Source organism: Microcaecilia unicolor, chromosome 5 (genome assembly GCF_901765095.1).
Source record: "Microcaecilia unicolor chromosome 5, aMicUni1.1, whole genome shotgun sequence".
Taxonomy (NCBI): domain Eukaryota; kingdom Metazoa; phylum Chordata; class Amphibia; order Gymnophiona; family Siphonopidae; genus Microcaecilia; species Microcaecilia unicolor.
This window is the reverse complement of record NC_044035.1, coordinates 60,774,859-60,787,908: the sequence shown is the minus strand read 5'-3', so window position 1 is coordinate 60,787,908 and position 13,050 is coordinate 60,774,859. Positions and strand designations below refer to the sequence as shown.

The window sequence follows — 13,050 nt, the reverse complement described above, 5'->3', positions numbered from 1 at the left end:
CTAGAACTGTATACTGTAGTCCAAATGAGATCTGACTAGAGACTTGTACAAAAGCACTATCACCTTTTTTCTGCTGGCTATTCCTCTCCCTATTTACCAAACCATCCTCCCGACTTCTCCCATCACTTTTTCTACATGTTTGGCCTCCTTAAGATAATCAAATACAATCACCCCAGGTCCTGTCCTTTTCATACAAAAGAACTACTTATTTATTTATTTATTTGTTTTATTGCATTTGTAGCCCACATTTTCCCACCTCTTTGCAGGCTCAATGTGGCTTACAATACATCATGAGTAGTGGAAATACATAGTAAAATAGACATTTAGTATTACATAAGGATCTTGGGTAACATGATAATGATAAAGGATAATGGTTTAACAAGTAGGTATCGTAAGGCAGTACTGGATTTCCGTGTAGGAGTTCACATTTGTTGATCTTTGTGGTATGTCTTGTTAAAGAGATAGGTCTTCAATAGTTTGCGGAAGTTAGTTAGTTCATAGATCGTTTTTAAGTTGCGCGGCAGCGCGTTCCAGAATTGTGTGCTCAAGTAGGAGAAGGTTGGCGCATGTGTTAGTTTGTATTTTAGACCTTTACAGTTGGGGAAGTGAAGATTGAGGAATGTGCGGGATGATTTTTTAGCGTTCCTGGGTGGTAAGTCTATCAGGTCTGACATGTAGGCTGGGGCATCTCCGTGAATGATTTTGTGAACTAGGGTACAAATTTTTTTTTTATTATTTCTTTATAACATTTTAATGTACATAATAATATTCAATCAAGAATAATAATATACAATACTGAAAAAATAGAGTACAAATTTTGAACGTAATGCGTTAAGTGGGAGCCAATGTAGCTTTTCTTGTAGAGGCTTAGCACTTTCATATTTTGTTTTGCCGAATATGAATCTAGCTGCAGTGTTTTGGGCTGTCTGAAGTTTCTTGATTATTTGTTCTTTACAGCCAGCATAGAGTGCGTTACAATAGTCTAGATGACTGAGTACCACTGATTGTACCAGGTTACGGAAGATGGTCCTTGGGAAGAAAGGTCTCACTCTTTTCAATCTTCTTGGTTGTGTTTTTCACGTGACTCTCCAGTGTTAGGTGTCGATCAATGGTAACTCCAAGAATTTGTAGGGTGTCCGAAATTGGAAGATTCAGTTTTGGTGTGTTAATGGTGGTGAATTTGTTCATGTTATGTTGAGAGGTGAGTATTAGGCATTGGGTTTTTTTCTGCATTGAGTTTCAGCTGAAATGCATCCCTATCCCTATTGCATTCAATCCCTATTGCACCCTTCAGTTTTTGCAGCCCAAAAGAATGGCCCTGAATTTATTTCATAATCCGCATGCGTGTTACCAACTAGTTTTGTGTCATCTGCAAATTGTATCACGGCTCGGTCCCATTTCCAGATCATTAATAAATATGTTAAATAGCACCAGTCCCAGTACAGATCCCAAGCCACACCACTATTCACCCTACTCCACTGAGAGATTGGTTATTTAACCCTACTCTCTGTTTTCTATCCATCAGCCTATTCCTAATCCACAACAGAACATTGCTTCCTACCCCCATGGGTTCTTAATTTTCTCTGGAGTCTCTCTGAGGGACTTTATTAAATGCTTTCTGAAAATTTAGATAATTTTTTTTTATTTAATTATTTAAATTTTACAATATATCACCACTTAAAGTGAATATGCAATCGGCATTATTTAACATTAGGAAACAAAAATGATAAGTATATATCTTTACAACCCATTTGTCCACAAGTTAAAGAAATTTGATTCCAAGATTAAGGAAATTAAAAAAAGAAAAAGAAATACAGAAATTAATAATCAATAGATGCTTCCTCTGGTTCAGACCCCAGCCTGCTAAAAATTTAGATAATTTTCAAAAAGATATCAACAGGATGGAGTTGGTCTAGAGGGCAATTGCTAAATTTGTCAGTAGCCTTCAGTAAATCTTTGATTGAAAAATGCAATGAATGGACATTCATTACTGGGAGAATTAGGAAACACAGGTACACAGTCACACACAAACATAGAAACAGAAAATGATGGCAGATAAAGGCCATATGGCCTATCCAGTCTACTCATCCATTATCATCTGCTATCTCTTCCCCCCCCTAAGAAAACCCACATGCCACACACACACATTTACTGGCAACAAAAACTGTACAGTATATTACAATACATTTCTCATCTGGCAATATTTCATCTCAGCAGACCTACTCATTTAGACTATCAGGTATGTCTATGAACAGATTATGTTTTCTCTATAATATTAGAAAGGAATACCTACCTTGACCCTTGTGGTTGACTTCTTTAGCAGCAATCACTTTGTTTATAACAGTCTGAAGGAAATCATTCTCCCCTGCTACCCTGGATGAAAAAATGGGATGATATGTTCAGATGCTTATGCTCAATCATGTCATCCAATGCTAGTCTGAAGTACATTCATGACAACAAAAAGGAAGCAAAGGGGCACAGCAAACTAGAAGTCACAGTAACAATGAAAGACAAAAGATCACTTCATAATTGGGGCAAAAGAGTAATTATTAACCAACATAAGTAAAAGGATATGAATGGTAAGAAAAGAGACATTGAAGAATACCAATCAGGAAATGCTGACCTCAAAACAAGTAAAGCTTCTACAAATAATCAACAGGTTGTTAAAAATATCACCTCTTAACCCATTAATAATGGTACTTAGAGCAAGAAGCCTATTTATTTGTTTATTTATTGGGATTTATTAACTGCCTTTATGAAGAGATTCACCCAAGGCAGTGTACAGCAAAAACAGTTTAACATAAAACTTAAAATTTTGTTAGCAGCATAACAATAGTAAAATAAACAAGAATAAACAAATACAATAAATGATGTAAACTTGAAACCCAATAATAGATCATTTAACAGTATCAAAAATATACACATTTAACAATATTGGAATTCAAATACCAGAGATATAATACAATGTTAATAATACTGATACAAGTAATATGCATGCATTAGAACATTCAACTAACAGATGTGATGCTAATCTACAATACAGCTTACCATATAGCTGAGGGACCAACAGCAGATATATGATGGGAACAAGATGCGTGGTACAGAGTCAGTTGGGATAATTTGATGGTTAGCTAAAATAAAGGCAAGTTCTTTGTATAGTTAAGCAAGAGATAAGGAACTGAACTAATTTATAGTGTGTACAGCAATCTAATCCAGGTGCAGAATGAGTGTATAGTCAATAAAGCACAAACTATTAAGAAACTCCAGACAGCCCAAAATACTGCAGCCAGACTCATATTTGGAAGAGTGAAATATGAAAACGCCAAACCCCTCAGAGAAAAACTACATTGGCTCCCACTAAAAGACCAAATTACATTCAAAATTTGTACCCTGGTTCATAAAGTCATTCATGGAGAGGCCCCAATAATATGTCAGATCGTACAGACTTACCAGTAAGAAATACAAAAAATGTATCTCGTACTTTCTTAAACCTTCACTACCCCGACTGTAGAGGACTTAAATACAAATCAATCTATGCGTCTAGCTTCTCCTACATCTGCACACAACTATGGAATGCATTACTGAAAGCTGTAAAAACAATACACGATCTGACAGCCTTCCGGAAATTTCTGAAGACTAACTTGTTCAAAGAAACTTATAAAAAGAATCCTCCATAAATTACTTATTATCAAAATAGAACAAGCTAACATTGAACTCTTTTAATTTGGTTATTTTCTCACTTTGTTATCATTGAATGTCATACCTGTTTTTATCCCATATTCTGATATGAATTATTTATTTATTTACCTCTTATTTACTTGATATTTATGTACCTTAATTGAAGCATTACTCTGTACTTCCCATTCCGTTAATGGCAATCGCCATTGCGGCATAATGTAAGCCACACTGAGCCTGCAAATAGGTGGGAAAATATGGGATACAAATGCACCTGCTTCCTGAAGTAAAGGTATTTATCTTCTTGTAAGCCTGTAAGAATCTGTAGATCTATTTAGGGGGTAAGTCTAGAAGTGGATGTCTCCTTTTATGCACCCAAATACTGCATGGTGAAAGTCTATACTAAAACAGGACCCGAGTACCACTAGCATAACCTAGTATTAGCGCATCTTACATCTAGGCACCTACAGTTATACAGCAAGGACAAGTATACTGTAAGTTGCATATCTAAATGGCAGCACCGCCCATGTCCCTCCCATGCTCCACTCATGTGAACACCCCGCTCTTCCATTTATGCACCATGGCACTTTTACACATCCTTACAAAACAGCATGTAGGGGTTTTGCCACCAGACCTCATGAATAGCTCACTTCTCAACAAGCACAGCCCCCCCCCCCCCCCCCCGGAAACATGAATAGACGCCATATGGGCTCAAGTGGTGGGTGCTCTGTTATAGAATTACCCTTGCTAGACAAAGATGCCTGCTTGTGAAGTCTATGAGACCTGCTGGCATGGTCCTTGCTTGGCCGACATCTGAGAATATACCAGCACAGACCCTGAAAGACCACCAGAGTACAAGGAGCTGCAGCCTTGTGATAATACAGAACATATGATGGGCGTTTAATTACAGAAAGGCCATAGTATTCTATATACAAAACCAACTATCCTTCAAATTTGTGCTAAAAAATATTAGCTCAAATGTCTTTATGCAAGACAAATACATACTACCCAAATACATTTGTTTATGCTACTTTACACACACAAATCAAACTATGAAAAAGTACTTGTAAGAGTCAGTTAAATACCCCACACCAACTTTTCCAGGTGCATTTTAACAGCTATTTTGAGAAGTGAATAAGTACAGATGAGCAAATATGGGCAATAGCTAAGCCAAGCAGCAGAGGAACAGAATATGATATGCATAAATGAAATAACAAATCATCTGCATCCTATGTAAAGTAGTAACTCTAGAGCGATCTTGCCATGCACAAAGTGCGTGTTATTCATAATATATCTTCTACTGAACAGGAATTCATTTTTTACCATAAGAAGAAGGAAAGCTAACACTCATTCTGGCCACAAAGTTGCTAGAATGCACACAATTATAAGTCTGTTTTAATGGAGAAACAACTAAAAGTTTGGTTAGCACTGCATCCGACAAAAGGCCAGGTGAGATACTTTTCACAGAATCATCTCATTATGACACTCCCTTAGTAGCCACTACTGAACCTCAAAAAATGGCAAACTTCATCCCTGCAGTTATCTGCACTAAAGATCATGTTAGAGCTCATTTCACATTGCAAAAAAAAAAAAAAAAAATAGAAAACAAATGTACACCATTCAAGGCACACCACCATTCAGTCAAATTAGTGAAAATTTAGTAACCATGAAATCTGTATAACAAGAAATGTTTCAAAGAGGTATAAAACTTCAAAACAGGAAGCCTATTAATTCTAGTTACACAATGTAACAGAAGCAGTCAGCATCTGAAAAATGTAAGGGTCTTTTCATCAAGTTGTAGGAAAAGCTGGTATTTGCATGCCCTTACACGGGGTTTTCTCACGCACTAAGGCCATTTTTCCCCACAGATGGAAAACAGCCAATTTTCTATTTTCTCAATAGCCATGCACTAAATTTTGTCATTAGCGCATGGTGATTATCAAAGATTAGCACATGAGCATTTACTGCCACCCATTTTGTAGGTGGTAAGGGATCATGCATTAATCCTGTGTTAATCAGTTAGGGAGGGTCTACCCCCTTAGCGTGCAGTAATGTAGATGCCATCCCCTCCACTGAAAAAATAAAACATAATGGCAAATTTACCAGTAGTAAGCCCTTTTAATCTGCGTTAGGCATGCATTAGTACCTAACGCAGCTTAGCAAAAGAGCCCGATAGTTACTAAAAAGCAAATAAGCCTTGATCATAGTTAGTTACTGGTGAGAAGAAAAAAATAGAACATTAATGCTGATACATACTACAGCAGGAGTACTGTGAGTTAAATGGGATAATATGGTAAACTGATTCCTATACAGTACTGCAAACCCCACAAGAAGGTTTGTTAATTTCTTCATTCTCTCAGGCCCAACTTACTAAGAGAAGTTACTGAGCCTTTTCTGTGTTAGTGCTCACTGCGTGGAACTCACTGCCAAAACAATTAAGGTATGAGAATAATTTTGTTTCCTCATGGTGTAGATTAAGAACATGGTTATTAGTGCAAGCTTAATAAAGGCAAACTGCTCACTGTAATGACAGGGATGGGGTAGGGGGGCAGTAGAAGGACTGAGATATTTTGATTTTTTTTTATATATGCTTTGTATTGTTTGTGTTATTTGTATATTATACCTCATTGATGGTGTGCATTGCTTTCAGACTTGTAATATATTTCTTAATCATTTTATTAAAAGTGAAAATAAAATGAAGTGTGTAACCTTGGTGAGACATGGTTGGCATGTCCTTGAGTTAATGGAGTTCTGGAGAAGATATTCTACAATAACCCCACCTTGGTATATAGAGATACTGTAGATAACTATTAAAAAATGTATTACTAAATTTACATATAGGAGAAACAATATAAGGCAAGATGGAGAACATATCTAGAATGAATTAAGGACAAGCTATAATTCTAGCATGTAGGCAACATATGCTCCTTTCAAAACTTTAACATGTGCTATATAGATGTATGTGAACCTACATTTAGGTCATTTTAAAGAATGAATTTGTTTAAAATGGATTTCCACAGTAAGAACACAGGGGCATCTGGAGGAAGATAAGACTTGAGGAAGAATGATTTTGTACTACATTCTGCTTTTAGTGACTCTCAGAAACTCAAGGGATTTCTACAAAACCATTAACAGATAGATACTATCTCAGAAGCCTTTGCTTACACACAACCCATGTTCTGAGTGGCTGAGAACAATCATAAAGCTTCATCCCACAATTCACCCTCTGTGATGGATTATTAAGGGAAAGGGGATGGGATTTGATATACCACCTTTCTGTGGTTACATTCAAAGTAGTTTACACATTATATACAGGTACTGGAGAGTTAACGGGGTCTTTTCCAAAGATTGAGTTATCTGCAGCAGAGCCCATAGGAATAAAATAGGCCCTGCTGCAGATAACTTGAGCTAATCTTTAGTAAAAGACCCCCTAAGTGACTTGCCCAGAGTCACAAGGAGCTGCAGTGGGACTAGAACCAGGTGCCCCTGATTCTCAGGCCACTGCTCCACTCATTCCATCCTGTCAAAAGCTTGAAGACAGATGGCAGATTGTATAGACCTTTATAATAGCACAATTCTCCTATAAAATTATCATGACATCTCAATTAACACATTGTCCTTCCAGCACCACTGAAAATTTGTAAATGCAGAATATGTACTTACGGCTGAAACGGAATAAAGTGTTGTTTGTCCTCATCATCTACTTTCCCATTAATAATGTCAGTTACATCCATTACTGAAATCAGGAAAGGTCAGTTTATTGAACTAAGCATCAACTGAAAATAAAGAGTTTATTAAGGTTGTTCATAATTGGTAGAGATCAGGATCACCTCAGTTTGTGAATCTTATATATAGGTGCAAGCAAATTATTTACAGGTTGGTGAGGAATAGCAGACAAAAATAACTTCAAAGCATGATTTTTTTTTTTCAAAAAAAAAAAATCTAGATTCACAACAGAATATATCCTTTGTCCTCTGTGCATTTCTATTAAAAGCAGGCTAATTTGTTTCTGAAAGCAATTACAACTACCATACTTACAACCTACACAATTAGGGTGGTAATAGCATCCTGCTCAATTAAGCTGTCCATATTATCCTTCTTATTAAAGGTTGCCTCTATAATTTTATTACTATTATTAAGATTACCCTCTGTTCACAAACCAAATAAATCACATTACTGAAACTCCAGTGCTTGATCTACGATTAGCTTGGATTCCAAATCGAAATGCAGGGTTTATGCACAGGACTGGGGCTGAATCTGATGAAGTTTAACACAAATTATAGCAAACTACTATTTTCATATTGAATTTTTTTTATTGTTATTCATGAAAAAATAATGAAATCAAACTAAAGTGGAATGGAGAATCATTTTAATCCAGTTTTATCACTGCACAATGCTGGTTGCAATCAATTGTGCTACATTAAACAAAGAACATTAACTGGCAATGCACAGCTGTAAAGAGCGTAGATTACCTGCTACTCCAAAAGGTCGGCGTAACCCAGAAGTTAGTTTCCTTGTATTATTGTCTCTCAGCTCCATACGACCTACTCTTACAATCTGACAGACAAAACTGATCTTCTCCCTTTTCAGGTCTTTGCTGCCAAGGTCCTAAACACATTAACTTCCATAAATTACTTGGATAGAAATACACATCAATACAGATTTCAGACTGAAAAAATATGTGCATCTATAGAACACACAGACAGCAACACTCATGGAGAGTAATTTTAAAATAGTTCAGGGGTCCGTTTACCAAGCTGCAGTAAAAAGGGTCCTGTGGTAGCAGCAGGGGCTGTTTTTACCACGCGCAGGGTCCTTTTCACTCCAGTGGATAACAAGCCCCTAAAAAAGACAGGGCCATGCAGTAAATGCTGGGGGGGGGGGGGGGGGAACGACACTTACTGCCACCCATTGAGGTGGTGGTAAAGGCTCCCGCAGTAACTCGGGTTAACACTGCGCTAGAAATTATGGAATCACACCGGTGGCCTTATTGGGCCAGCGTTAGTTCCGGGTTGCCATGCAACAACCCTTTAGTAAAAGAGCCCCCTAGGTTGTGAAGTCAAGTAGGCACCTATTATAAGCCTCTTTTACAAACTGCACCACAAAAGCTGCAGAATTCAAAGCTAAAAAGCAACCTTGGGCTTTCACACCTGCTTAGGAGCTGGTGTAAATGTTCATGCATAAAGTATGCATGAACAGTAGGCTCCATTCAAAATCTGTGCTGAACAAAACTATATCCAATTTCCATAAAAGAATATACACACATTTTTATGGGAGAGGGAATAATTTTATGTGGTAGTCTATATGAATAGACAGGTACATACATTCAAAATAGCCTTCATAAAATTACCTCTGAAGGGGGGTAATTTTAAAGTAGAGTTTATACACAGAAATGTTATCTGTTACTATTACCCAGAATCTAAGTGACAGTATATACATATAACCTATATACATATAAATTTACCCAACCTGAGTACAGGTACTGAGGTTAGAGAGAGAGTTTAGCATTTTATTACGTTCCTTTTATATATTAACTTTTCTTCAGAACAATATAACAAAGAAAACCAGAGCTAAATCCATTAAAATTTCCAAGAGCAGAACAGATATATAAAGGTTATAGAGGCATGCTTTAGTGAGCAATCCAAAACTGAGCACATAATGAAAACAGAGGCTACAGAAAACCAAAGTTCCCCCTCACCCCCAAGTCTCCTAAACACTTTAACTTACCAATGGCCCTGTTTACTAAGACGCACTAGCGTTTTTAGCACACGCCTAAAATTAGCATGCACTGAACGCTAGAGATACCCATATATTTCTATGGCTGTCTTTAGCATTCACTGCGCACTGTTTAGTGCATGCTAAAAATGTTAGCATGCCCTCAGCACTGCTTAGTAAACAGGGCCCTAAGAGTGATTCTCTGGGTTTAAAATTTCCAGAAAAATTATTACCTTCTATCTATTTAAAAAATGATCTGGGGAAAGGGAGGGGTAGCATGCAAACATAGAAGTCACCACGCGAGCGCAAATGCACCCCCCAAAATCTCAGTTGCATCCCTTTGTATCTCCAATGCAGTGGTGTGCTGGAATCTTGCTCCCACATAGTAGAAAAAAAACAAAACAAAGCCGTGAATACCACTGGTGTCTTTCTCCCTCTCCCACCCCCATCTGGCCTGCTTGAAAAATAAAAATGCTTAGGATTAGTGGGGTCTTCACTTCCAGTACAGCAGTGCTGGGCACTCCCAGTCAGTCGGGTTTTAAGATATCCACAATGATGCATGAGAGAGGTTTTCATATAATGCTGCCTTGGTATTGTAGGTACTTCAATATCATATAATCACAAAACAGCAATTATTCTGGACTTGTTTGCTCAGTAACTAATTGGCCCTTAGGTTCTGATGACTGGCTGGACCAATGAAAGGTAAAATACCACAAATGGGAGTATATTATTTATTATAGATATAAAATAACAATATGGCAAAAATGCAAAGCAAGTTACAAAAATATACATGTGCACTACAAAATAAGGATTATTACAGCAATAGATCTATAGAAATAAAGATATATGATCACAGCACTAATATCCTAACAAGATTATGAGAAATAACCGCAATGATAGATAGATAGATAGATAGATAGATAGATAGATAGATAGATAGATAGATAGATAGATAGATAGATAGATAGATATCCTGAGAAGATTACACACTCTTAGTAGCAAGATACTACTGACCACAACTCCTGGGACTAACTTCTCATTCACAGACAAAAACCATATAGACTATCTATACCCTAACTCATAGACCTAACTCATGCATCTTCATTTATAGGTATCCCGAAAATCCAACTGGCTGGGAGTGCCGCAAGGACTGGGTTGAAAAGTACTGCTATAGAATCACCACACAAGCAAAAACTCATGTGCTTTAAATAAAGTATCTGGCAGTAGAAGGAGCATGTGCTGTTCATGAGTTGTTTTGTCATAATCTGAATATTTTTTGTGTGGCCAGTTGTTAGGGGGTAGCTTCATTGTTGGGGAATATGAGTTTGTGAAACAAAACTGGAGCTTCAAGGTTTATATTGAGATTCTGACCAATCCTGTAGAGAATCCAAACTTCATGTCCACATAGAAGAATTTGTTGAATAATGCTATTATATAATGCCTAGGAAAGAAGGCCCGTTTCTCAGAGCAATGAAACGGGTGCTAGCTTTTTTTGGGGAGGGGGGGGTGACTCATATACTGAGAACAGTGGGGATTTTCCTGGGCCGCCCCGTGGCTCGTCACGGTTGTAGCTGGTTCATGCGCCGCCGCTGTTGCTAGCGTTGTAGCTCTGTGTGGGTAGTGATTTTCCTGGGCTGCCCTCGACGTCTTCGCGTTTTGACGCGAGGGCGGAGCACAGGTACAGTAATAAAACTCACCCTCAACGTTTGCTCCGCCCTCTATGTCATGACGTTTGACGTGAGGGCGGGGCCCGGTGGCTTCACCTCTACGAACCTTTGAACCTGAAGGAACTGAAGTCAGTGGCTTGGCTTCACTGACGTCAGTGTCCTCAGAACGTTGAGGGTGAGTTTTTTTATTATAGTAGATGATTTAATAGGTAGTTTAAACAGGCTAGAGAGGGGAGGGTTTCTTTTATGTACAGAAGATTGCTAATTTAAAAGTGGAAGGAGGAAGGGTGTTGGGGGATATGTATAGAAATATAGCTCCCCCCCTCCCCGATGGAGGCCCCAAACATTTACATCTAGACACACTACTGCATGCAAAGTGTATCAGCTGTGGAGCTACCATCATTTTTATTGCCTCCAGTCTGCCACATCTGGTTAGTCAAAACAATGTCCAATTGGTGCATACAGTCTGGATCTTCCGAAACATATCAATGTTAGCAATAAGACAATGCCAAGAGAACACATTTTATTATCATGAGAACTACGTTAAGTGGTAAACTCATCTCTGTTCAATAAGCTCTCTGATTTTTTTTTCCAGTGCTCACAAAATATACCAACCATTTTGGTTTTGTCTTTCTTATTGTTCAAACTAGGTATATGTGAACGCTTTAATAACTAATGTTTTTTTGCTCCAGAAGTATAAAACTATCACATGAACAACATGTATATACTATAACTAGAAAGAGCCACATGAAAACATTACTGGATTTTTCATGTTGCATCAGTTACACTACAGCCAACCTTTTCACATAACTCTCAGGAGAAGAGAAAAAAAATTATGGCTATCAATTCTCTTACTTAATTGGTGAATTGATATGTTCATTTATAAAAAAAAATAAAAAAAAAATAAAAATTTAAAATCCACTATCCTGGCATGGTAATACTAGTGCAACTGATGTAACCTAACTGAGTAACTGATGAAACAAAGTGATGCAGTACTTTGAATCTAACTGCAGAAATAAACATTAAAATATTTTATTGCTTTTTTATGAACTTAATTTACAGATCATAAAAAGTGTACAGCTCAAAGAATGAGAAAGTACAGAGAGCTTATGAGTGCAGAAAAACATAGTAAAAAAGCAAAAAAAAGCCCATTTCTCCAAAAATGAAATGGGCCCTAGGAAGACTCTCATGTAAGCGATGTCTAGTCTCTCCACTGCCCTCCCCTCCATGTTGAGTGATTTTCCCCTGCCCTCTTCTCCCCTCCCCACACATCCCATCCATGTCCAGCGATTCTCCCTTCCCCTCCATGTCCAGTAACTCACCCCACCCCTACCTACTCCCGTTTTAAGCAACGAGTTACAGTTCAACCCCAGCCCTCACCTGCCCGCCTTCTTCTCCCACAACAGCACTCCTTTCCTTCCATTTTACCTGAAGTAGCAGCGGCATCAGTGAAAGCGGCAGGCTCAGCTCACCTCCAGCCTTCCCTTGCCTTCTCTTTCAGTGTCGCGCCCTCCTTTGACATAGTATCCCGCCCTCGTGGAATGCGGAAATTAAGAGGGAAGGGAAGGCTGGAGGAGAGTCGATTACTTATACGTCATTTGCATATGGTTGTAATGGGGCACTTCTACAAATTGAAGAGTTGCAAATCTCCTGGACCAGATGGTATTCATCCCAGAGTACTGATAGAACTGAAAAATGAACTTGCGGAACTATTGTTAGTAATATGAAATTTATCCTTAAAATCAAGCGTGATACCGGAAGATTGGAGGGTAGCCAATGTAACGCCGATTTTTTTAAAAGGTTCTAGAGGAGATCCGGTAAATTATAGACCTGTGAGTCTGACGTCGGTGCCGGGCAAAATGGTAGAGACTATTATAAAGAACAAAATTACTGAGAATATTGAAAAGCATGGATTAATGAGACAAAGTCAACATGGAATTAGTGAAGGGAAATCTTGCCTCACCAATCTATGACATTTCTTTGAAGGGATGAA

The 13,050-nt window shown here is 37.9% G+C and overlaps 1 protein-coding gene across 1 annotated transcript in view; it reads right to left on the bottom strand.

Annotated features, from left to right (window-relative positions):
* DOCK1 (dedicator of cytokinesis 1) overlaps nucleotides 1-13,050 on the bottom strand; it is a 906,712-nt gene that overhangs the window by 738,464 nt on the left and 155,198 nt on the right. The window contains exons 10-12 of the mRNA XM_030202953.1: nucleotides 8,148-8,283; nucleotides 7,339-7,411; nucleotides 2,294-2,373 (exon numbers count right to left, since the gene is read on the bottom strand). Of these exons, the coding sequence (XP_030058813.1) occupies nucleotides 2,294-2,373; nucleotides 7,339-7,411; nucleotides 8,148-8,283 (289 nt within the window). The remainder of the gene's footprint in view (nucleotides 1-2,293; nucleotides 2,374-7,338; nucleotides 7,412-8,147; nucleotides 8,284-13,050) is intronic.